Raw genomic sequence first — 27,965 nt, forward strand, 5'->3', positions numbered from 1 at the left:
GTGGAATGGGAAAATATCTTTATTTTCATAACCGAACACCAAAGATGAGTAGAAGAATTAGATACATAGAAATAAGTGGAACATGAGCACAATGTGCATGCGATTATTGAAATTATAAATAATATGATGGGAAAATTATTCAATGTACAACACTGCAGGTAATATTATTGAACAATATTTTATAAACACAGCAAAATAAAGAAACTACCTTCTTTTTCCACCAATTGAAGCTTTTGGAAAGTATTAGTTACTCTGCAGAACATATAATAGTTTATTATAGGAAATATATTGTCAATTTTGTTCTGCAGACATGTAGGAAGCTCTTTTCATTATAAGATCCTTTCATTACATATATTTCAATTTTCAGAACTTATGTCTGAAAAAAACAAAAATGTCAACTTTAACAGTGAGATTTCTACTCAAGAAATACACTCCATTGAGATCAATAGGATTCATTCTCAGGGAAGCATTTGGATGGTCTATATAAGTTACATTACATATTCAAGATTGAAAATAATTTTTAAAATGGTATTTCAGTCATTTTATCATAACTTTTAAATTATTTAATTTTTTCATCACTTGGCTTCATTATCAAACAGATCATAAAATGTGTATTAAACTTGATGGCAAATTTTATATTCAAATTTTCTATAATCTATCATCTGCAAAAATAATAAACATATTTAAGGGCATCTTTTATAAAGAATCTTCAGTCTGCTAGAACAAATTGTATTACAATTAGTGTCTAATGAATATGCACATAATTGTATTTTCAATATTTTACAAAGTGAGTCATTTAAATGCTGCTTGGAAATCACCATTCCCCACCCATTCTATCCTGTAACTTTGAATTCATACATTGCACTAAACCAATAACATTAAACTTGATTGTGGTTTAGTGCAAAGTATTATTCTAGTCATATTGGTTTGTAATCAAGGACTTGTGGCTTAATGTTCTATATAACCCAGTCAATTATGGCTTATTCTACAAATCAATTGCTAGAGTCACAGTGGTATGCTGAAAAAGTGGTGAACATAACTGACAATTTAACAAACCAGCAAGATGGAGTGTTTGTGCATCAGACAAAGAAATCTTCAATATCTCAGAAATACTTCTTTGGGGCTGAATATCTGACAAAGTGCTACACAAAAAAAGTGATTTATATTAAATATTACGGTAGCAAAAAGGAAACAGAAATTTGGAAAATAGCAAGAAAGACCTTGTATAGCTTGATCTACAAGGAACAGAGTGACTGTTCTCTACAGAAGGGATCAAAAGAATTGATGAAAACCAGTAGAGCAGCTCTGTTGATACACCAACAATGTGTTTTTATGAGATGATAATGAGCTCTTGCCAAAAGTAGGCAGCCACAGGGCAGTTTCCCATTGAATATTAGGATATTGGGGAATTTGTCCTAACTTGAGTATTCTGTTCCTCTCTTCTCACTATGTGATATGTTTTCATTCCCCAAATGAAAAGCTTTTTAGATGAAGCCTGTTGCATTTCTCAGGACTAATCAGGGAAGTTTTACTTCCTAGATTAGGTTTAATTTTTTATGAAGTTGATTCCACATCTTGCAGCACAGATATTAAAATATAGCCAATACTAGCAGTCCCATTCTTTCCTTTTCAAAGTGTTCTTGTTTGACATGCTCTGTTTCATACATTAGTATCCAATGATGTCTGCCTTAGAACCTTTTCCCACTGCTTTTGAAAACTATCTACACATCCTTAATTTGGGAGAAAACTATTTTCCACTCAGGTTGTTGACATCTATCTTGCTCCTTTGCAGGTCGCTACAAGCACCTGACTTTGTTCCAAGATAATGTAAAGTTAATAGACATATATGCCTTGAGGCTACCCTTTGATAGTATCAGAATAAGGAAGAAAACAACATTTGAACACCAGTAGATCTAAGGTTGATTCAAGCTTGCTCAATGGACTGGGGATGAGATGAAGGTGTTGTCCAAGAGACTTGACATTAAAAGGAGATTCCCAGGGCATGTTTGTAGTGTGATTAGGTTCAAGAAGGAGATTGCCTTTAGATAAGCAGATTATGAAACAAAGCCCCTGTCAGAAATGCATCTGATGAAATAGTATTTGCAATATACTATAATACATCATCTCTATCCTATTAAACCCTTGTGACTAATTTTTGTGGATAAATGAATGTACATAAAACAGCAAAGCTGGTTGTGAAAAATTTGCTTAATTCCATCTATCTTACAATTGATGCATTTTGTAGTGTGATTAGGTTCATGAAGGAGAGTGCCTATAAATAAACAGATGGATATTTCTTGTATGAATCTACAGCCATAAAAGACATTAATGGGTCCCTGCCACGAACAACTCACATATAGCTCTGTGCATAGATTCACAGGAGTCATGCAACATGTGATCATAACATTTGAAAACATCTCAAACAATAAATGACATTGTGTCTTACATATACTTTCAAAATTGAAATTAGGTGCATAAATATATAGGCCTACTTAAGATCAGTTTAATACAGGTAGTTCTTGAATTACGACCATAAGGGAGCCTGCCCATTAGAGACATAAATCGTGACAATTGTTAAGCAAGGTGCCCACATGATTGCCTCACTTAACAATCTCAGGCACTGCTCTCACCATTGTGGTTGTTAAACAACCATTCTGGTTCAAATGAACAATGGGGGTGCCTCAGTGGTGGGGGAGTCACCTTTGGATTGACTCCTTGGGAGTCCTAATGCAGTTCCAGTCCTACATTGCAGCACCTCCCCAGTTCGCACATGGCCTGCTCCTGCCTCCCAAGGTCTCCCACATCCCTACAGCACCCTGTGCTCTGTTTCCCTCTCTACTGAGACTCCACAGCCTTGGAGGCTGTATGGGGAGACTGATGGGGGAAGAGCTAGCCCTCCTTCTCAAACACAATTGCCCCTCAGCCCTCCCCCATACAGTACTGGGACCTCATGTGCCATTCCAGAAGTGGGCACCATTTCTGAGTGGCCACACATCGTAGCCATTCCCCAAATGGCATCTGCTGTCCGTATGATGCCATGTGGCTTCCATGGAGATCTATGGAAAAAGTAAGAAACTGAGTCATTATGAGGGTGGAGAGGACGGTGTAAGACCAAGCAGGGTCAGAAGCAGGCCCAAGGCCTATAGGAATCCAACTAGGTGTGAAGTGGACACAAAGCCTAAGAGGACCAGAAGGGTGGGTGGGGAAAGCATTCAACATTTTTTCACATGACCCCAGGCTTTAGTGGACATAACTAGGTAGGGGTTGTAAGTTCCTTTGTTCAGCTTTGTTGTAATTTCCAATAGCTACAGAAGAAATGGTCATAAGTCAAGGACAACCGCTAAACTGAAAGACTTATATTAAATTGCAACTTCCTTATGGTGTTCTAGAAAATACAACATTCAAAAATTTGATTGTTTCCAAAAATCATTTTTTACTCAGATTCCTAATGGCATACCTACTTAACAAAAGTACACTCTTTATTTTGGTCAGTTTAAATCTGCACATAAATATGCCATCAGATTCACAAAATGATGTCATTTTAATTTTATATGATGTACAAATTGGGTCAGTTCATAGAAATATATAGTTTAACCAAGAGTACGTAAACATTTGCCACTATATCTCAGTAGCAAGCCTAATCAAACTAGAATTGATAGATAAATTTTGAAATTTTAATCATTATCTGATCTCTTAATATTAAAATTGACCAATGAGAATCAATCAAGATTATATTTAATATGTAGAATGTAAAGATTGAATTAAAGAGTCAAATATAGTTTTTATAAAAGATGCTTTGGCCACATAGTTTTATTTGTATTAGCAATCAATTGCAATATTAGTTAATCTCAGAATACAACTGCATCATCATATCATATTACATTTCAATATAACGTAAAATAGGATGTTGGAACAGATGTAGAGAGTATTAAAAGATTAAAACACTGCCAGGCTGAATTTGGTGTGAGAGGCACTTACTTTTCACAAATCATCTGTTTCTGGAACACCATTGACCTCTGTAGGCTGTATAGTTATCATTATGGGAATATTCTCAGTTGTCCAACCTTTAGGAGTCCTGTTGAATGATCTCCTGGTAGAAAGTGGGTTGGCAAGGACCATAAATCGTGGATCATTTAGCAGCAGAAAATTAAAATCTGGGACTTTGTACTTGATAAGTTTTGATGCTCTTTCAAAACCACCAAAAGGAGTGGCAACTCTGTAGATGATGGGTGGGGGGGGGAACAGAAATAAGACAAATGCTTATGCTTCTTTATCATTTGCATATAAAAGGGGGATTTTCAAAAAAAATTGTTATAAAAACCTTGTCCTTCTATTTACAATGACCAGCACAATTTAAAACACATCAAATTTCTTCTAGATGAAGAGTACCAAACTGCAACCTTAGTATGCAGGTTTAATTTCACTTACTATATCTACATAAAAATAATCTACTTTGTGATTTATATTTCATTTTTGTGGTTTGTAAAACCAACATCCCAACCATCATATAAAAAAGAAGCTTATCATATTTGAGACAAACTATAGATTTCTTGATTACTAGCTCCTCTAGGAATGGTGCTCATGTTCTTTGGGATTATGTACCTGTCTTTAATTTTTTAACAACCAAATGCTATAGCCAACTGATTGCTCCTTTCTTATAATGTTCTTCAAGTAGCCATATCTATTTATCTTGAACATTATATGAATGTCAGAATATTGTTGCTCCAAGATTTTGGACTAATAAAGGAAGCCATTATTAAATCATCATGATCATCATCTAGCCTTTTATAACAAAAGCCAAGAAGGTAACTCTGGTAGATCACAAGGAGCTTGTTAGTTGGTAACAGTGAGGCATGATGGAGCTGATTACAACATAATATTTTGGTAGCTTGTCATTCCAATGCACAAATATAATAAATATTCATACATTATTTTACTACTTCTTACATACATGAGAAAGAACAAAATGAAAACTATGTTTGACATCAAGCCCTCTTAATTCAAATCTATGAATATCATGCTATGAGAAATCCACACAAGTTATTTCCATTTCAGTCTATTCTGTGTAAACAGGTTTCCTTGTTAAGATGACCAGAGCATGGGAGAGAAATTGAATGGCAATAAAATTGTTGATGAAAGGATGGCAATGTTGCCTGAATAATCTATTCAAACTTTCTATAACAAAACACACAGATTGTACATTAAAAGATGTGTTTGGGAAGGGCAATTGGCTGAATAACAGTTATTACTAATAGGTTATTATAATTCTTACATATAGTAAATGTGGTAAAGAAACTGATCTCTCATAAAAACTAATGATACTGAAATCCTGCCATAGATCATGTCAAGAAATACAATATTAGATTGTAGTTTGTTTTTTCATTTCAACTAATACTTATTTAATACAATTACAATTAAAAAAGCAAATAGCGAACATGTGATTACAGGGCACTGCAACAAAAATGTGAACCAGTTGCAAAGTGCCCAAATTGTGATCACATGATCATGGTGTCCTGTATAACCAGAACTTCAAGGACCAGTTGTAACCATGATTCTTTGAACACACAATCATAGCTTGATCTATAAGTTGTCTGGCTCCAAATAATTTGAGTATGAACAAGATCTCTAATCTCTGATAAAATGAATAAATTTGGCAAATTTATGAAAGCCAGTAAATTATATTTTAATACATTAAAGTAACATTATTGACTATATGAATAATATATATGATTTGTATGCTAGATTAACCAAAAAAGGAGTAGTACGGTTCAATATGGCAAAGTAAATTTCTTGAAGTAATCATCCAGATGATGTCAAGAATTGTAATGCTTTATATTTCTTTAAACCATAACTCATTTTGTACAAACAAAGACAATAAAATCTCATTAACTGAGTTCAGGGAAGTTCAGGTATTTTATTCAAATAAAATAAAATTAGCCTAGGTCTTGTTTCCCTCCCCCCTCTAGTTTTGTGATTTATGGTAGTGGTAGAGCGATACTTTTTGTTTAGAAGACGAATGTATTCAGGTGTAGTAATCAATACATAGATGTAAAAGGATCCATTCTAGAGAAAGAATATTACGAGTAATTCTAGAATATTTTGTTCTTCCAGACCATGCTGATCCTATTATTCTGGGAGTGGTCTGGCTGTTTTCCGTAAAAAGTGTTTTTGAAAAACTACCAGATCAGCCCCAGAATATCTGGATCCATTGTTGTCTAAGGTAAGCAGGACCCAAATATAAATACTAATGATATTGACAAATCAGAGGCAACATGTACTTTAATTGCAGGTTTACATATTCCCACGTACTTTCCACCCTACGTAGGTAGTTGATTTGCAAAGCCTATTGACCTATCTAAAATTTGATTTACAAATCATGCTAAATGATTTGGCACAAGTAGTGAATAGATAGAATCAAGCCTCAATATACCTGGAACTGCTATTTCTTCAGTGTACTTGGCAAGTCTTTTAATTTTAAGTAAAGGTAACATATACCAGGTTTGCATGTTCAGTGGTAGTAACAGTATCAGAGAAATCCATGTAAAATCATGGATTTTGAAGTTTGCATAATTTCCAGAGCTGACGTTGTGGTTAATTAAAATCAAAAGTGACAATTTTTTTATTTGCAAACTGCAAAATGTGTCCCAAGGACTTAATTTTAATTAATATTTAAATGCAAATAAACTTAGTTTTCACTCTGACTGCTTATTGGATTGCCTCCCTCCCAAACCACTATAAGATAAGTGGGGTCGTCAGTATGAAAGTGCACAGCTTTATATAAAGCATGATTTAACAGGAATTGCACATATAGCCAGAGTGGGAAATTTAACCCTGCTGGAATGAAGGGATATTTGAGTAATAACAATTAGGTTTCAATCAGTAAAGAAGAGGGAAAGCGACATTCATCTTCTGCATAAAGACCTATTGTTTTTTGGTTTCTTTTTCTTATTAAGAAATTATATGCAAGAAAGCCAGTTTATATATTACACATATAGGAAATGTTTGAAAGGAACTACTATATTTAATTTGTTGCAATTTTGAATTGCAAGGAGAAAACTGGTTTAATACTTTGGGCATCTACAGTATGTATCCACTGATCGTCTTAATAGAAAGTATTTAAAATAAAAATTAGTTAAAGCCACCATATTGTAATTGTTTAAAATTAAATACTGATGAAATTGGCATGCTTCAAAGCAATATGATAGCCCCTGCTATTATCTTTACTTCCAAGAATGTCTGTAGATCCCACAGAGGCGCCATAGGAGTCTTAGGATGTATAAATGGCCGTGGCTGCAGTCCAGACCTTTGTTTAGAAATTTCACCTTCCCAGAAAAACAAACAGGCTGAGATTAGCTGGTAGGGAGCATTCTGGGGCAATGGGAGTTTAAAAGCAGCAGCAGAAAAACATTCAGTTTAGAAAGAAAAGAAAAAAGAGGCAGCACCCAGTCAATCTCATTTGGATTTGGAAATTAAACAGTATCAGTCCTACTTAGTCCTTGAGTGAATATACCCAGCAGAAACAATGGCAAACTTCTGACAAGATTTATCTGGACACATTAATAGAGTCATCAGACAGTTGGACTTAAAGGACAAGCTACCTTTTAAATAAAGAGTTCTGTTAATATTGTAGCCATTTTATGGGAACTTAATTCAGAATTATAGCCGTTTACCTTGTTTAAATGGGGGTTGAAGAGCTGGGGTCTTAGATAACATTTTCAGGCTGCTAGATGATAATTATACTGTTAGTTGTTTAATAATTGTTCCAATGGCAGTCAGTAGGAGATGCTTCATGTGTTACAGGATTGGGCTTGCTATATGTAGATTAGTAATACAGACCTACATCCAGATGGATTGGATTCCTTTACTGCTTTGAAAACAATCCATTCAGGAAGGGAATTTGACTTATTTAACAAGATAGGAGGCATAACTAGTCAATCCAGTTTACTGTTACATCTAGGCATCCTGCAGTGCTCCACTTCTGATTGGAGTTCTATTTAAGAGATTATATTAACTAAGGGGGGAAATGGCTTAGCATTGGGGGAAAACAGGGCAGAGGAAATAGTTTTGCAGTTAATTTCATCACCACCACCTAAATAAATAGGCTAGCAGTTTTGAAATGTATTAAACACAGAAGTGAGTTGTGGTGTTCTTCCAAGCTGACTCAATTTATTCTTTATGAAATCCTAGGACATTTCCATGGCAAGGAACATATACAGGTAGTCCTCAGCTTACAACCAGAAATGAGCCCAAAATTTATGTTGCTAAGTGAGAAATTTGTTAAGTGAGTTTTGCCTCATTTTACGACTTCTTGCCACATTTGTTAAATGAATCACTGCAGTTGTTAAATTAGTAACAATACTGTTAATTTAATCTGACTTCCCCATTGACTTTGCTTGTCAGAAAGTCATAAAAGATGATCACATGACCCCAGGACACTGCAACCATCATAAATATGAACCAGTTGTCCAGCATCTGAATGTAAATCACATGACCATGGGAATGCTGTAACAGTCATAAGTGTGAAAAATGGTCGTAAGTCACTTTTTTCAATGCCGTTGTAACTTTGAATGGCCACTAAATGAACTGTTACAAATCAAGGACTACCTGTAGTTATAATTTGGAGGGGTGGGGTGCTGTAGTCAAACTGAAGATGCAAAGTCAGTGAGAAGACATTGTATCCATATTGGGGGTTTTCTTTTCCTTTTTTTCCTTTACCCAAATATATTAAGCTTATTTTTACAGTTTTCTACCTCATACAAGGGTGTCAAACTGGTGGCCCACAGACTGGATGCATCACATACAGGCCACACCCACCCCAGCTCTGTGGAGGGAAAAAATATCATGTGACGGCAACATGATGTCGTGAGTTTGACACCCGAGCAGAGTAAGAAACCATGCAGCTGTGAATTCACAATTGCAGTCCAAATTGGTCAAAGAGAGCTCAGAGGACTCAAAGCAGGGGTGGGATGCTACCGGTTCTGCCCGGTTCTATAGAGCCGGTAGCTCTGAAGAGCAGCAGACACAGAACCGGTTCTGTGTTGGCTGCTGTTCAGCCCACCCACCTGCCCGGGCTCTTACCTGTCCTTTATTTCCTGCTTTTTCAACCTCAGCTGCTTTGCGCGACACAGCTGAGGTTGAAAAAGCAGGGATAAAGAGGTTTTTTGAATGCTGTGCACCTGCGTGCAGCGCTTTTCAGCTGTCTGGGTGGCACAGCCTATGGTTATTGTATATGTGCACATGCATGTGAAGCGCAGGCGCAAAAAGTAATCAACTCCGGTTGAATCCCACCCCTGATTCAAAGAATATATTCCTTTGCTTTCTAGGGACTTTAGCACTAGTTTTCAATGTTATCAAGATGATTTTTTCCATGAGGAAAGAGGTTTACATTTCAAATAGTTAAGATTTCCATTTACAAGTTACACTGTGAATGCTATTTACATGGCTTTTCCTTCCTTCTGTAAAATTTTGTCAATTGTCAGAGACTGCCTGGATAAATCACAAAGCTGGCATTTAATTCAGTTAGATTTCCTGAATAAATAGTCTTAATTTAATAATATATTCAATGAAAGCACTTTTCTTTTATGCCCTTTAAATCCTTTTAGCTGCTTTCTGAATCCATTCCAGCTCCTTTTGAATTGTCACAGCTAGACGTGAAAATATTTCAATGTGGTTGTGCCTGATAACTAAACGGATGTTGCAGCTGTATTCAGTCTTTTTATCTGAGCTTGTTCTGTTACAGTTGCAACAAAAAGGAGTTAGGTAACACAAAAGCTTCGTTGGTTTAGATAATTTCCAAATCTGAATGGGGAACATGGAAGATAGTCAACCTTTATAGTTCTTTGATAGCAATAAACATGCAGCTGAGGTATTAAACTCAGAGTTATATTTCCGTGATGTTCTTGCAACGACATCATATAGATGTAAGGGTCTGACTCACTCAGAGACTGATCTCACAGTTTAGACTATGTAGACTCTTTGATATGACATCATTTGACTTTGACCCCAAAGTTGTAACCTCCAAAATAGGAAATTGACATAGATATAGAAAAAATAGAAAGGGGAGTACATTTTGTAAGATTGTCAGTTTATTACTAAAGTGTCATTCTTACCTAGTTAAATCTAATAGTGTTTTCTGAATTGTATAGAGTTTCAAAGTTTAAGTCTTGGATGCTAGTGAGCCATGATGACATTGCATGTGTCATGATTCACTAATTATTTCCTAATGTTTCTATGATTTAAGAGCAAAAACTCATATTATTGTAAATTCATTAAGAGACCATCTTGCATACAGGCTCCCAAAAGCCCTTTTCATTTTTATTAGGGCCCATGGGGTATTGATTTCCTTACTATTAGCTTAATTATGTTCATGGTTGTAAATATTGGATTTATGACAGCACGGGTGTTCTGACCAAGGCTTCCTGAGACAGTAACAATCACACACTGTTTTCAAAAACCTTGTTTTTATTTCAACAGCTGTGAAATATATGCATTCACAGCCCATAATGAGTCCCAAACAGTTTGTGAATAGTCCAACAGAAGTCTGCCCTGCCCTCTTTTTGGGATAAAGCTGATAAGCACCCACCTTTATCTCCCTTGAAATGCTACCAACGACTAAATTGCCAATTAGCTGTACAAGGCCAAATGGAGCACAAAGTCAACATGGAGCTTCAGATTTTAAACCAACCAGGACGAACAAAGTTGCTTCCTGCAAAGGCTCATGTCCCTTTGCTCCTCTTTTATGTCTTATGGGAGGGACCAATCATCTCCAAGCCTTACTCCTGAGTCGCTCCTTTTGTCTTAACTGTTCTTGCCTTCTGGCAGCTCTGCGTAAGTACGCACTGGGAACAAGCTCCCCTGTTCCTCTGCTTCGCTGATGTCAGATTCTGGAGGCTCCGGAATCAGCACATAACTCTCAGATGGCCCTGTCCCCATCTCTGTGTCGGACACAGATCCCTCGTCTGAGCCCTCCCCAGACTCCAGGACTGGCCCATGTTCCTCCCCGCTGTCCAATTCTGCTGCCAGCCCTGCAGGCTGCCAGTGAACCACAACAACAGGTATAGTTGAAAACAATGTTTTTTCTTAAGAGAATGACACAACAGTGATATTATCTTATTTTTTCCTTGTCTTAGTTTTGTAGGAGAAAAATACTGAAAAACTTAAGGTTCTCCCACATGAATATTTTTTGTTTTAAATATTCCAAAACAATCTTTGCCTTTTTTATTTATAACGTATAGTAATCATGAAATCATATCTGTCAATGTCATTCTGTATTTTCCCAGGATGGGCAAATCTTCTTGAGAAAAGGATCATGCGCGGCCTAGGTACAGTATTTATATACATTTATTTGGCATATTTATTTATCACATTTATATAATATAAACATCTGCTCAGATTATCCTGCCAATTCTGGTTAATTTTGAATAAGCTCCTTACAATAACTAATGAAAGGGGATTTCTGGTGGTATCTGAAGAAATAATAAGAGATTCCTTGTTGATAATACATCTGTTTCATGTGTCCATGATAGCTAGGGTTATACATACAGTACCCTGAACTATAGTTAGGTTTTTTTAGTTCAAGTTTCATATGTTGAATGAGCTTAGCCACTATGTTTTGTACATGTGATTCAGTACATTGTATGATTCCATGCAAATGGCTTATTAAGCAAACCATGATTTGCTTAAGCTTAGCATGATGTGTTAACTCTAGTCTGGATGTGTTATCACATCTTTAGTAATCAACCATAATTTTTTGTTAGTTGTCTTAAGAGATATTTGTGATGCCTTATTTTGCAGAGCAGAAAACCAGTCCTGACCAGCTGCTAGAAGCGTGTTGTGTCTGTTTCCTGTTTTCTGAAGCAGTAAACCTTTTGATAGTTTTGTCTGTGTGTATTTTGTGAGTATGATGTATTAGTCACTCAGCTTTAGCTACAAGCTATTAAAAACAGAGACAGTCTCTTAATAAATGAGATTACTATATTGAATATGAATAAACATGATCCACAACCTGGATATTTTATAAGAACACTCCCAAAATATTTTGAGTCAATGTCAACATGTTTAGAACTTTTGCTAAAAGCTACAGATTAGGATTTAACTGATGAATAGTGGTATTTATTTATTTATTTATTTATGTCAATCTCCTTAACGTATGTGCTGCATTTATATGACACTTTCATTCTATTTTGTATGCATTATCCATTTTGATTGTTTAAAAATCCTATAGATGCCATCTAATTACACGCAACTACTAAAAAGGCAAAGAGTTAGTTTCTGGATTACTAACAGCAAAAAGTTAACCTATACATTTACTGACCGACATAAGACTGATATTAGCAATCATTCTGAGTCTCCAGTTTATACAAAAATGTGTGGCAATTAAGTAAGATTACATCTCAACCCCTAAACTTCAAAATGGTTTAATATGGAACCTATACATCTATCCTTTTTTTCCCAAACAAAAACTAAGACTGTTCCTTATTATCCTCCTCTTTCCTAAGAGGGAGAGAAGAAATAGTAACCTATATTTTTCTTATATTAACCATTTTGATCACAACTATATAACATTATTTGAGACAATTGGCAACCATTATATAATAATAAAAATATATTTTTGGTGGTTGAACAAATATTTAACATGTAGATGGTGAAGACTGCCGTGGGAATCATGATTGTGATGTAAAGTCAGAATTGGGATCATGTCATATATACGGGCAAGGTTTTGTGTTTTATTTCCAGGGGTTACTTGTTTTTGTTTATAAGAATTATGCTTAATTTAAAAAAAAATAGAAGAGGTTATCTGTAGCTGAGTTGAACTGTAAAGTCCTTGATGCTCTCTGAGTTTGGTTGTTTGGTTGTAGACATTTCATTACTCAACTGGATAACATAATTACAGAGTACCAAGAACTGCACATTCAATTTTTCCTCCTGGAGCTCAAGATGGTAAACAGTGCATGCCTTCTCCTTATATTTTTCCCACAAAATCAAAATGTACAGTATTTTGGGGGTATAAAAGAATGACTGGATCAAAGGTAATCAGGAAGTTTCTATGGCTGAGGGTGACCTAGAACCTCAGTTGCATGCCTTCCTGGTCCAACAAATTAACCATTCCATTAAAGTGATGATGGGGAGGGTGATTGTTTTTTTTTTTTTAAGAAGAGCAAAGTGTATGTTTAACTTATGTTAGGGCCAACTGTGGAATATGGAAATATGGATTCTCACAGCAGCCTTCACCAACTACATGTTAACCTCCACACATTTCATTTCAATGAATGATCCAAATTTTATCCTACCTTTATCCTTACTGGGTAATTTTATGCACTTCTGTCATATTATCCCTATCTGTTACCCAAATCCTTGACGTAATTTATGTATAATGAATTGCTGCTAATAACTATTTTGGTCGTACTCTTTTTGCATATTTTCCCATTCTGTAACATCTTCTCTGTGATCTGACAGAGAAGATGTTACAGAATGGGAAAATATGCAAAAAGAGTACAACGAAAATGTGAGTAGGATTAAAATTTGATCATTCATTGAAATGAAATGTGTGGAAGTTAACATGTAGTTGGTGAAGGCTGCTGTGAAAATCATGGTAGTGATGTAAAGTCACAAGGAGGATCATGCATTCATATGAGCAAGACAGATTTTGTGTTTCTTCCAGGGATTGATTGTAAAAAAAATATTTTTTTTTCACAATAGTTAGGAAATACTTTTTTACACAATGAATAGTTTAACTATAGAATTAATTGTCATCAGATGTAATGAAGATCACCAATTTAGTCAGCTGTAAAAGACTGGACAAATTCCTTAAAAATGAAGTCATTTATTAGTAGTTGTAGCAGCAGTAACGTACCTCATGAAACCCAGGCAGCATCATATATAATAACTCCTTGGAAGAAATAATGGAAAAGTCTTCCCTTTTAATTGGTGTTCCCTAGCAGTTGGTATTTGAAATATGAATACAAGATATTAAAGATAGTCCTCACTTACCAACCTCAATTGGGACTGAAGCTATCACTAAATGACCTCATAAAGTGAAATATCACATCACCGTACCAACTTATAACATCAGTTCCAGCTGCAGTCATGAAGCAAATCACCTGCAGTTGTTAAGTGTAATGTCACATGATGGCGATTTGCGACTACTTTCTGGCTTCTCCACCAACTTCATTTGTCACAAGCCTGTTGTGAATGTTGAGTATGGTGACATGTGATTGAAGGATGCTGGAACCATCATAAATGCACAACAATTGTTAAATGCCCAAATTGTGATTGCATGACTGCTGGGACACTGTGATGGCATAACCGGTTGCAAATCTCTTTTTTTCAGCACTATTAAAACTTTAAACAGTCACTAAATGAGCAGTCAGTAAATGAGGACTACCTTTATACCTAAAGAATGGTGTACTACATATGTCAATTTCAAGTTTCCTGAATTTCTCCTTCTACTGAAATTTATGTATGCTTTGATGCCTAGTTCTCCAAATATACATACATATTGATTATGATTGTAACTATGACTATGACCTATGACCTATTATTTGCTGTTTATATGTACACTGTGAGCTTATGCACCAGAGAGAAATTCCTTATATGTCCAATCATACTTGGTCAAGAAATGAATTCTATTCTATTCTATTCTATTCTATTCTATTCTATTCTATTCTATTCTATTCTATTCTATTCTATTCTATTCTATTCCATTCCATTCCATTCCATTCCATTCCATTCTATATATTTAAGTGAAGTTTTATATTCATAGATTTTGCAATGATTTCTTAATATCTTATATAATTATTTTCATTAATAATGGAGAAACATTTTTGTACAGATTTTGCCCAGTGTGTTTAAAAAAAATACAGTTAGCTATATGCAAGCTTTGAAATAAAGTTTTGAATTAAAACTTTCAGTTAACGTGTTGAGTTGAAAAGATAAAATTTTGCCTTCAGTATGAATTACAATTAATTAAATAAATGTATACGCTGCCCAATTCCCAATGACTTTGGGTGGCTAAATTAAATTACATTATTCCCTCTCTCTATTACCTTCCACTATTGCTTGTCAAATTCCTATAAAGAGTTGCTTGGTCATGGTATGGCATGGGAAAACCTCTGGTGGTCCAGTTCTTATGTAAACTAGAAACTACCGTTAAGGGCTCTAGGCTTCTGATGAATCCATCTAAAGCAGGGCTGTCAAACTCCCGGCCCGCAGACTGGATGTGTCACGGGCTGACCATGCCCACATCCGTTTTACCAAAGGGGGGAAAAGTCCCGATACATCATGTGACACCACTGTGATGATGTGAGTTTGACACCTCTGATCTAAAGGAACACAAATAATTGCAATCATCTTGCAAGCTTCCTTATATTTATATCTTAAAACCCACATTCATTTTCTTCACACTATTCTTTTCTGCAATTGATGAAATTTGATGATTGTTCAAAATTACCTGTTAAAACTCTTAAAGCTGGGTAGTTCTGGTATTTCTTCTGGCATAAACAATTTAGGATACAAAGCTTCCAGCAGCTCAGGATCATTACTGATGGCCTCAATCCAAGGTGATTGATAGTATTTTGGTACAGATGTAGTGTTGAACTTCTCAGGAGGAATTGTCTTCAAAGGTCCAGAGTAACCTTTAGGAGAAGGAGGATACTAACACATTTGAATTTGATAATAGCAGTTTCCCAATATATTTAGACAATTCATTGTTACTACATCTCCAGTGACTCTGATACAACATTATAACTACATTTTAATAATATTTTAAAAATAGGTAGCTTTAGGTCATATTCTGTGCCCTGTACCTTTGAAGTATTCTTGTTGAGTATCAGTGGCTTTGCTCTGGAAATAACAATTTGGTTTTACATTTTCATGTATTATGTACCAGGTATTATGAAGAAAAATCATATTTGGAAAGGATGGATGGAAAAAGGCAAAAGTTAAGCTTTAGATTCAAAACTTGTAAACATGAACTCTCCACCCTGTGCAAGATTTACAGCAGCTGTACCCTCCCTATAATAATATGAAACAACTTAAATATCTTCAGTAATACAGGTACAGATGGATATATAGAAATGTGAACAGTCAAGGAATTGAGGAGCAGCATGTCAGGCAAATGAGCAACCTACCCCGAATGACCCAGATCAGGAGAAACCAGCTTGGCTAATTTCCAGCAGAAGTGAGGCATGCACTAATTAACTGCCTTTGCAGCATCATTCCCCTTCCTAGCATGGTTTTTAAGTAGGTTAAGAAATAAAAGGATTTTAAAAATAATAAAGTGACAAGCAAATTTAACAGAAGATAATCCACTTGAACCAGTTAAGATCAAGAAGACCTTATTAGCTTATTATTTTAACAAAATATGTGTGACGAGTAAAACCATGGGAAGGGGAGACAAACTTGTAATAAAAACTAGGCTATACAGATATATGGGGGCACTTTGCTTCAGTGAAGCAATACTATGGATATACAATGTGCCTCAGTGTTAGAACAGGATGGACAAATGGAGTGAAGCAGCTGACTGGATTGATTCATCTTCTGGGAATGGTGTAGCTCATTTTTTTTGAGTCAAGAGTCACTGTCTTGAATTGGATTCCTGCAATGATTCAAAACAACATATATGTAGCCTCCCATTATTTAAAGCAAGTACGTCCTGGCTATTTAATGGAAATGCTATCATTTAAAAAAACAATAAGTTGCAACTGGCATGAGAATACAGTTGGTCCCATGATTGTGTGCATGTACACACACTATCAATATTTATTCAGCAGTAAGTCATGCTGCGTTCAATAGTATACAGTTTCAGGAAATTGTGATGACAGTTCCAGCTTTAATTAAATAAATCTCCTTTGAGTCAAATCCATTATATGGCACTCATAAAAGAAAAAAATAGACTATGATCATTTTATACAGTAATTTATTTCTTACAAATTAGACAGCTCATGTTTTCCAAATGGTAAGAGAAAGGTTCTTTGTGTCTTGATGTTTCCGAATAAATAAAACAAGTTTTCTTACAGGAAGAGGTTTTTAAATACACCAGCAGAAAGTGTTTTTGCTGCCAGAAAATTAAATTATCCTCAGTAACTCTCATATAAAGGTTCTTTTAAATCTTTTTATTTGATTCAGAACAAGGGTAGGATTCAAATTTTTAACAACCGGTTCTGTGGGCATGGCTTAGGTGGTGAGCGTGGCTTGGTGGTCATGTGAGTGGGTGGACATGGCTTGGTGGTCATGTTATTGGCTGGGCGTGGCCAACTCAATATCACTCACATTGAGGCACGCAGCTCCTTGACTGGCCTCTCATGACTGTGGGGATGCTGCAACAGTTGTAAGTGTGAAAAATGGTCATAAGTCACTTTTTCAGTGCCATTGTAACTTTGAATGGTCACTCCACACAAGCAAAGTACCAGCAAAGGAAGAAAAAAAAAAAAACTCCAGAGAAGTTCCTGAGACAGGAAGTCTAGTCCTGCCAAGAATGTAATAAGGGTTAACGGAGAGGCAGTTTCTGTAAGCAACACCAGAATGTTTCCTTCCTGTCTTCCTTACAGGATTAGGCCAGTGATTTCTTCTAACAATTGGTTCTCCGAACTACTTAGAATGTTAACAACCGGTTCTAGCGAATAGGTGCGAACTGGTAGAATCCCACCCCTGATTCAGAATCTGCACCTTCTAGGTAAACAGTAAACATACTGTGTCCATCTAGAAAATGTTAGATCTTATCAGTAACAGCAACCAGAACAACAAAATGCTAGCTTTATATAGCTTCCTTATTCACAAAGAATGCTCTGTGACTTCTCTTAAACCTAATTTTTTTAAAAAAATCATGACAATTAATGCCTGACATTTATCAAAACAAATTGCATGAAGTGTCGTCTTACTAAATTCTAATCCAAACACGCTTAAAATAAACATCCAACTAAATTAAAATCTTCCAGCTAATCCACAGTAAATACACAAAGGAAGAATCAGAACTCTTTCCTCAAATCAAATTGTTGTTTTGAAACTATTGTATTTTTAAAATATGCATAATATTTTTAAAGTATTATTGTGTCCTCCTCCCAACCCACACAGAATATCAGTTTCTACTGTGAAGACTTCATAGCAGATAAATGCATTCAGTACGTGTAAATTAACAGATTATCTCTGTTTCAGAATCTCCCACTATATATCAATGGAGACTTGTGGAAAGAGTTCATAGTTTTAAATTTCTAGGAACTCATATATCTGACAACCTTACTTGGTCAGTCCACACTATGGCCACTGCAAAGAAGGCCCAATAGCGCCTGCACTTTCTTTTTTTCTTTCTTTTTTAAACAAATTTTATTAATTTTTAAAAAACAAACAAAACATAAGACATAAAAGCATAAAACCTCCATAAAACCTATAATAGTTACTTATAGGTTTTAACAAGGCAAATAAAACATTATTTTATACAGCATAGTTCCACATTATCACATTTCCATTTAAACACATATATATCTTTTCCAAATTTCTCATTATTTCTCCCTTCACTTTTATTCAATTATATTTCTTTCTATCAAAGTTTTATTAATTCTCAATCAAACATAAGCACACAAAATACAAAACATAAAACAAGACATAGAAACATAAAACCTCCTTTCTGAAGGCTACTTGTAGGTTTTGACAAAACAAATAAGACATTCTTTTATACAACATAATTCCAAATTATCATTTGTACATATATTTTCCAAATTTCTCATTGTTTCTCCCTTTGGTTTTATTCCTCCAAGGTTTTATTAATTCTGTTATACATATGTATGGTCAGGTGTGCTATTGCTACATATTCAACTAATTTGAACACCCTATCTTTGGCAGATTTTCACTTTTCCAATGTTATTCCAGGTTTATTCTTACCGTGGTCAGCATACAACTTTAATAGTTGGGATACTCTTCATTTATGCTTTGTGAAATTATTCCCAATAATATAGCTATGATTTTAATTCAGATTTAATTTTTAAAATTTTCAAAATATTGCAATATATTTCTTCTAATACTTTAGAGTTGTTGTTTGCATAAGTCCCATATTTGATAAAATGCCATAATCAATTCCACCTACAGACCATTTTACAGATTTTTTTTCCATAGCGCTTCCCATTGTTCCAGTGTAATTACAACTTTGAAATTTTACATCTACTTTATCATGAAATGTTCAATTTGTTTACATCTTTTTATCAAATTGCAAATTCATCTCCAGTAAAGATTCAGTTCTTCTGGATTGAGGGCTTCTAACAAAAAGTCCACTCTAAATTACCAAAGGCTTTTCCTTCATTCAACCTGCCTCTCTGTCCATACTACTTTTGCCTTTTTTTTCTTGTTGTTAATATATTCTAGTGTATTTATTATTAATCTAATATCTGTCATCTTTTTGGGAGGAATTTAATCTATTTTGCCTACATGTATACTTTTGGAAATATATTACCTTGTATATTCAATTAGTACATTTCTATCCAGGTTTGGATCAGTTTCATACTTGCTTCAGCCAATATATTCAATGGGAAATTTATTCTTACAATACTGGATTTCTATAGTTCTGCTTTGTTTATTATTGCAATTTATGAATCTCAGTACATGCCTGGCTATAAGTTTAATTTACTGAATTAATGACAACATTAGTTGCCTCCTCTTACCTAATACCAAGAAACTTACATTATCTGCAAAATTATTTATTTATTTTGACATAATCAGTCAATATGAACCTGTTTATTATTGACTTAAAAACTGCAATTTATCTAATCTAATAGTAATTAGAACTTCATATCTGATCTTATTCACTAGAAGTTAAATGTAAGTTCTGTATTCCACACTGAACTATCATTCTTCCCAGAGTTTCTAAAGAAAGCACTGTGATTGATTTGTTTAAATGCTAGTTCAAAAGTTTTACTTACAATACCTGTAAAATCTCCTAACTGGAATGTTTCTATCCCAGTCACATTGTAGAATTGCTATTTTATTTATTATATAGCTATACTAGAAATTGCATCACTAAGAAAGCTAGATGGATTACTATCCTATAAACAAAATCTAAAAATGTTTTATTTATTTCAACTGTAGAATAATCCTTAAATGTAGGATATAAAAGTTCCATTCCTCTCACAGTAACTATTATGATTCACCTGCATCATTTTGATGTGAATATAGACATTTCATTATCTTTCTGGAGTGGTATTTAAGCATAGTTGTCCTAGAGACTAATTAATTCTTTGTGATTTTTTTTAAAAGATTGTTTAATATAAAAGCTGTGCAATAGCTTACCTGGGGCAATAGTTTCAGGATTGGGTGGACCCCTTGGATCAGGTGTATTAGGAGGTGTCATTGGTGCATTTAGATGACTAGGTTCCATGCCATGAGCATCCAACTGGACACACTGTATGATCTCATTGCGCTATAATTGAATAGGAATAAGAATCACATCTATTAACTGCAAAAGAGATGCCAGAGTGTGTCTTGGCTATTCAGCTTTCCCTAACTCGAAAAGTGATAGTGTAGCTCAGGGGTGTCAAACTCAGGTCATCATAGCAGCATCACATGATGTATTGGGACTTTTTCCCCCTTCGCTAAACCAGGTGTGGGCATGACCAGTGCGTGACGCATCTGGCCCATGGGCCGGGAGTTTGACAGCCCTGGACTGTAGCTGGTTTTTTTAATTGCTTTCTAGCCATTTGTTTTGCCTCTCTCTCTTTTTGTACTTTAGTGAGTATGACATGATGATCTGGATGAACTGGTTAATTACTACTAATGTTGAATGGATGCTGGGGTACGGGGGGAGGTGCACAGGGTTTAATTGGCTTGCAAACCTACAATGAAAACTATCTGACATGCTGAGAATGATAGGCTTCTAGTGCTCTAAGCAAATAAGTTTATCAATAATTTTCTGAATGAAATATCTATCATAAAAGCATAATCAATAGCCTCTATTTTAGGACCTTCTTCATAGAGATATTACAAAACCACTAATAGGTGAAATGGGAGAACCACACAGTGGTTTCAGTGAGGTATTGGATTCTATCTAGACCATTCAAGCCAAGCTGATCAGAAATCTTTAGTTCTTTTATGCATAAGGGAGTTTACATTTTCCAGCAATTGAAGTCCAGACTAAATATAATGCAAAGGATACATAGATTTTTAAAATATCATTCTGTTAAAAGCAGTTGTAAGTGGTCTGATTTAATTTGGAACTAGATTATTGGGAATAGGTCTGTTTTCTGTATATCATGGACCTGATCGAAATTGCTCTCTTGAAGTTAACACATGTACTTCTCCTTTCACATTATGTCCTGATCCAAAATTATACCCCAGAGTTTGCTTTTGTCTAAGAAAAAGATACTGGGAAATTCACTTTGACATCTCACATATCCCATTTAAGAGAAAGTCATATAGAGCTCTAAGCAAGGAAGTGTCAACACTTACAGAAACTGAAAAAGTTGTTACCATACTCTTTACAGAATTATAGTTCAAATGCAGCTGGAGATTTACATTTGGCTTTAAAAATCAGGACATTTCTATTGATTTTATTTTATTCAACATCACATCCATAAAGAATTTTCTCAACATTGTTTCAATTGGCAATCATAATAATAACCTTAGTTCTGGCTACCGCATGAAGATTAAAGGCAGGGTGGGATTATCCACTCTTTCTACTGGCTCATTAATTCCAATAGTGCATCCCAAGCCTTATTAATTGTTTTGTTAACATAGAATTATAGCAGTCTAAAATGTCAGATGCTAATTTTAGCTATGACATTGAAATGAAAAAATTATTACATACAAGACTGTGTTAAAGTACAATTTTCCATGGATAAAGGGAAAAACCTGAAACATGAAGAAACAGAAGATTTAAAAATAAGTCTTCTATGGAAAGGCTGACACTGATTCAGGTATTTCATTTTTTTAGAATTCATAGACTAAGAGAAAGTATTAAGATATGGGCATCAGAGTTTTTAAAAGGAAAGAAAATGCACACACACACAAACACACACACACACACACACACACAAAGCAGTGGTAATCACACCACCCCTACTGCATTAAGATTAGCATTGTTGCAATCATATGTCTCATTAGTTTGGAAGAAGCATCATTAAACTCTCTGGAACTTATTCATACTTCTTTAAAACACACAGGGAGATAATTGGGATCAACTGCAAAATGAACCCCTGCCCCCTGATTCTCTGATTTCTTCATACCAAGTCTAGATGATCTTAGATCACAGGTTACAGTTTTCCTCCCTAAATCAGAATCTGAGGGCTAAAAAATGTTCTAGCCAATCCCTTGATTATGTATGATCTATAGAAGTTTCCTTTTTAAGTTGTATCACAGCGTACTTCAAATATGCACCCTTTATTTTGAATTTGGTTTTAGTGTGTCTTGCTTTTCATATTCTGAAAATATTAAAGACATTGCAAAGTGAAGTAGAGTATAGAATTCTGCTATATGCATATGATATTTTTACGGATGTCAGAGACTTTTTTTGCTGTTTGGATTTGAATTTTGATTTTTTTAAAAAATGGACTTTTTGACCTGACACTTTACTGCTGGAAATTCCATAACTATCAATATTGAAAGAATCAATTATGTTTCCTAGGCATTTTTAATGTACATTTTTATTAGAAGTAATTTTATTAAAATTGTATTAATTATTTATCTGGATTTGCAATAATAAAATTCAATGTCATTTTTTCAAATAAGTAAAAGTTTACTTAAAATGATATTTAATTTTATTTTGATCTTAAATAAAAAGTTAGTGCAACATAAAATATTTTATATATAGGTAGTCCTTGATATATAAATAAAAGATTTAATATGAGAAGAAGAGATCATTTATTGTATTTTAAAATAAGGCAATAAGTTACTAAACTTATTTATACTTGTTGTGATGGAGGGGAAATCATTTCTTTATATATATTTTTTCTTTCTATTTTCCTATATTTTTCTTTTCTGAGCTTTCTATTTTTCTTTTTATTCTTTTAGTTTGTATTAGTTTTTATCTTTGTAATTGTAATTTTTAATAAAATTACTATTAAAAAAGTAAATGCTAGTTTCAAGGATTATCCCAGCAAAATATAGAATTCAATCCCAGAATATGCTTGTAAAGAAGCTCAGAGGTATAAGACTATCTACATTTTATTATGAAATCAAAGTGCATCTGTTTCTCATTTGTGGTCTCAGTCCTCACATTTTTGCTTCAATGTTTGCTTCTGCTTAGTGAGATTGAATTTCTAAGTATGCAAAGAATAATATTTTGTAACAGGAAAGATAATGTTTCTTTTCGTCAAACAGAAATATCAGACATGATCTTCCCTGAAATAATGAATGTATACGGTAAGATGTGCTAACATTTTTGTAATTCATCTATAGAGTTCCAAGGATTCACTCTAAGATCCAAGGGTTAAACTAGATGTTTACTTGTCAAGTAACTGTATTCAAGTTTGGTGATGGTGAATACTCTTTTTTGCTATTGACCATTATTTTGAATTAAATGTCCTAAAACTATAGGAAATCCTTTCAAAGTAAGTGATGCCTATAAGCCGATCTACTTTCTGACACTTGGAGCTAAGTCAAATTACTAAATCTAGAAACTTACCAGTTACTCAATAGTATTTTGACAAATTATGTCCCTAATCAATCAGCTTTACTGAGTTTAGGAACTCATGAATTTTCCTAGGACTCTCATGCTTCCTTAGAACAGAAAACTAAATAAAATACTCACATTTCTTGGTTTGCTAGATAAAAAATGAAGATTTTCATATGTGTACTTGTCAGATCTCCTTTGCCGCATTTTGAACAGCCTTGCTCCTCGATTACTGAGCAGTGATAGTTCTTCCAGCATGATATCCCTGGGGATGCTAACCTTTTTTCCAAGATCCATTTGAGGGAATTCTACAAAATAAACATATTTCTATGAGAATTCTCTTAAATTATTGCTATGATTAATATGATAATAAGTCAATTTCAATGGTAGATTATTTTTCCCCACTAATAAAGCTGACTAATCACTTTCAGATAAATCCCAATTCAAAAGACTACCTTTAGACAGATGAATAAAATAAGATATTATCTTTGCAACACTATATCCTGTTAAAGGTATAGAAGGCAATTATGGCAAAAACCTTAAATTTGAGAGAAGAAATAGTAACAAGGTTGCTTCTTACATTTATGAAATCCGTTCTTTTCAATATATCAATTTATTGCTAATATACATCAAAATCATAATTACATATATCCATACCAGTAGGATTTGAGGTATAGGAGATGCGAGAATTTCATGGAGGAAAGGTCCATCACTGGCTATAGAAATTTGTGCACTATGGAATTTTACGTTCAGAAGTATGTAACCAGTTATTGGGGGCAAACTGTCTAAGAGGATAGTTATGTATTTCCAGAGACATCTATTTCATCAGCAGGATAATGGACTGTTTGAATATCCACTGACTGCTGCAAGGGTATTTGTGGATATTGAAATGAATGATTTTTTAAAAGCGTTCTCTTTATCATGTCTAATATTCTAAAGCGAAAATATACAATTTCTATTACAGATTGACCCATTCTCCAATTGTAATGTATTTTATTGCACAATACAAACTCTTTATGCATTCAGACTTAACCAGATTTTGCAAACAGACTTAAAGTGATATTAATATATCCTTCATTCTTGTTTCCCTCCTGAATCAAAATGTGGAAAATGGCAGCATCTTGATTTTACTCTGGTAAACTTTTTTCCTGGGTCAAAAGTGGCCCAAAATTTATTAAGTGCCTATTATTGTTCTTACATTAGGCTTAAAAACAATTCCACATTCAGAGAGGTCTAGCAGAAAATATGTGGATTTGTCTGCCTTCTAGTTGTACTACTTCTGTTGTAGCATGTCTGTTCTGTAATATAAGGATTGGAAGGGTAAATTTGGCCAATGGGATTATTTATTGAAGTTCCACATTAGAATGTGGATGTTGTAAAGTATATTTTTTTCTCATCAACTTAAAAACCCGCTTGTGAGGTGAAATGAACAGGACAAGAGTTGTTTATAAAATTGAATTATAATATATTTGATGCAGTGGAAACTTTTATAATATATCCACCCACCAATCTAAACCTTACAAGCGTAAATGGAATTCTTACATTAAAATACTATCATGTAAAATGGTATGGAATTTGAGAAGATGGAAAATCACATTACCAGCATGATTTTATCATCATATTAAATAAAAAAAAATATGATTCCAGATCTTCTATATCACATCTAGCATGGACCCCAGATTTGTTTAAACACTACTACTGATATTAAATTAAGCCTTGGGAGTTGGGTCAAGAGCTGGTTGCCCTAGATAAAATTTTAACCTTGCAGACAACAAATTATTTCAATTTTTAAAGAGAAATATAATATAAATTACTTATTTTTAATTTATTAATAATAATGTTTTAAGTTATAAGATTCAATTTCACTTGTAGTGCAGATGGAAGTTTTTTGTTTAATGTTTAAAGGTTAAATTCCAACAGTAACTTGAACAGTCTTAAAGCAAGGTAAGAAATTTTTGAAATTTAAATGTACAGGTATATTCATTTCTATTTGAACATGTGCACATATGTTTTAGGACAAGTTCCAAAATCAAACCTCAGTTCTGTTTTTTAACGTAAGAAGGAAGAGTAATATTTGGACTATTTATTCTGAGGTACACAAATCCCCTAAAATAGCATTAAATTCAGTTGAAGATTGTGTCATTCTTTGCTTTCAGAGAAAAGAAGGCCAGTCTTGATCAGCCAAAGACTTTCAGAATGCCATCCTAGTGATGGGGAAAAAAAGATTATGTTGCAAAATATTTCTTAAAATAAATTATCTGGGAAGTATGCCTTCTTGTTGTTGGATATAAGTACAAACGTCCTTGAGTGGGAGAGGCAGACACTGAAAGATAACAATGCATGTACTTTGCTTTTTAATTTAAAATTGCATATGTTTACACCTTTAAAGATAGTTTTAAGTCAAAGATGGAAACATTTTTTCTAGGAATTCTATAATACAGTGTCCAGACATTAGCCTCTCTTCAAAAAATATTCCAAAAGTCAATTCTAGGCAGAATATGCGTCAGCTGTTGAGTTACTTCATTCCTCCACAACAGTTGTTCATCTGAAAATAGCTTTCAAATGAAAAGAAGCCATTACAAAAGGATTCGTTATCATAGGCAGTGCAATAGCTGCATGAGATTATTTATGGCAACATACACAGAGGGAAAGCTATAGGAGAAATATTCTGTAAGACTAAAAAGAAGATGTGACACTAACATGGTAGCAGGTATTTAACTATGTACCATTTAGCTGGATCTCCTTCATGATGGCTGATGCTTGCTGTTTTCTCTCTTTGATCATGTCAGAATGTGAGAGCATTGTTGTGATCAGCAAAAAATTTCTTACTAGGAAAAAGAGAAGATAGTTAAATGTTATACCAACAAGTACATCTTCTAGTTTGTATTTTAAATCCCTGCTCCAGAAGTTTACAAAGGCTATAGTTCTAATCTGAGTTCTTGGCAAATTATACAAAGTATATTCTATGACGCTGCATATACACCTCAGAGCATCAACAGTTCCTTGTTAAACTAATTATGTGACAGGGTGAGGATTGGCCTTCTTATTTTTTTTTCTGTAGATGTTCATCTTTGCTGAAATATAGGTAATATTACCAAAGTAATATTTACCAAAGTGTATTTGTTGTCTCAATGCTATAGATATATCCTCAATTAACTTGAGTGATTTCCCTCCCTGTTTTCAGCCTTTAAAAAATAAAGTCTTCTGCAATTTCTATTAGGGGGCCCCTAGAAAATTAGTGAAGGCATCAATCTCTGAATTAGCCTCTATTAATAAGCAACAATATAGATAGAGAACCATCTTTGTAATGCAGCAGTACCTCTCTACAGTAAATTGCCTGTTCGTTTCTGCAAGCTGAAGCATTGTACTCATAGGACAATCAAAGTCATTTATTCCAGGAAACAATATGCTCACTTACCTTATTGTTCAAGAAAATAGTGGTCTTGATGCTTTGAGCAGGGTTTATGGAACTTGGTATGAATGGGGATGACCTATCCAGTCCTAGGAGGTTTCTATGCTTCTTCTAGGGTTTGCATGATGCCTAGTACCAAGACAAACTGGGGACTGACCCTCTTCAAAAGATTGGCATCTAGCTGACATAAAGTAGCTATTTATAGATGCAAACATCCAGCCACTCATATCTTCCTGGCAAAAGAAGAGAACAGAAATGATTCTGCTCCATGCATCACAAAAGAGTATGCATTTCTTCCACATGTTATTGAAATATTTGATAGAACAATTATACATGTACAGCTCATCCTGTCATCACCTTTGAGAATACTATTCTCTATGTTGTAAGTAGGCAGAAAGACATGTAAAAATAAGATCAACTAAGTGTATAGAAGAACTAAATGAATTGAAATGGAGTAATTCTTAGCTGACAGGTATAAAATGTTCCTGTAGTAATAGCTAAAGTTAATACTTGGACAAAAACCTTGCTAGATATTATTCAGTGTTGTCTGTACCGAAAAAGAATTCTCACACCTAAAAGTAAGACCCCACTTGTAATAGATAAAACTGTAATGTTAGTAGCATTTGACAGAGCATCCTTTCCTTTCTTTAAGGCTAGCTGTGCCACAACTTCAACATTAATGAGGAGGCTTACTTTTGTAGCTTTGTTATTCAACAGGACAACCAGACATGTTGATGTTCATTTCAGGTGGAAAAGGGGAGATAATTATTCCCAGATATGTAATAGTGTCCCAGTGGCGGGGGGGGGGGGTGGGGGGGGGGGGGGGGGGGGGGGGGGGGAGATAAAGGCCCGATGATACTATTGCAGAAGTAGGATTTTAAAGACAGTCAAACATATCAGCTTCTGGTCTAACTGTTTTCCCTACTCTATCCTTCCCCTCCCTTACTCTTCCCTTTCCCCTCTCTT

The 27,965-nt window shown here is 34.4% G+C and overlaps 1 protein-coding gene and 1 long non-coding RNA gene across 3 annotated transcripts in view; one reads left to right on the forward strand and one right to left on the reverse strand.

Moving 5' to 3' along the window:
- MYOZ2 (myozenin 2) lies at positions 1-27,232 on the reverse strand. 2 transcript variants are annotated; one of them, XM_087963190.1, is made up of 7 exons: positions 27,006-27,232; positions 26,314-26,415; positions 23,726-23,895; positions 20,272-20,401; positions 15,449-15,632; positions 3,979-4,216; positions 1-2,272 (listed from the first exon to the last, which is right to left on the reverse strand). In XM_087963190.1, exons 2-6 carry the CDS (start codon positions 26,387-26,389, stop codon positions 3,982-3,984), a joined length of 795 nt encoding a protein of 264 aa, XP_087819316.1. In that variant the 5' UTR covers positions 26,390-26,415; positions 27,006-27,232; the 3' UTR covers positions 1-2,272; positions 3,979-3,981. The 2 variants fall into 2 exon arrangements, with proteins under 2 accessions (XP_087819316.1, XP_026522763.2); XM_026666978.2 differs by having other exon boundaries at positions 1-2,039; positions 27,006-27,177.
- LOC148130711 (uncharacterized) overlaps positions 1-27,965 on the forward strand; it is a 104,279-nt gene that overhangs the window by 8,196 nt on the left and 68,118 nt on the right. The window lies entirely within an intron of this gene.

The sequence above is a fragment of the Notechis scutatus genome, chromosome 4 (assembly GCF_049901735.1).
Source record: "Notechis scutatus isolate UNSWTSFEM ecotype Mainland chromosome 4, rNotScu1.2, whole genome shotgun sequence".
NCBI lineage: Eukaryota > Metazoa > Chordata > Lepidosauria > Squamata > Elapidae > Notechis > Notechis scutatus.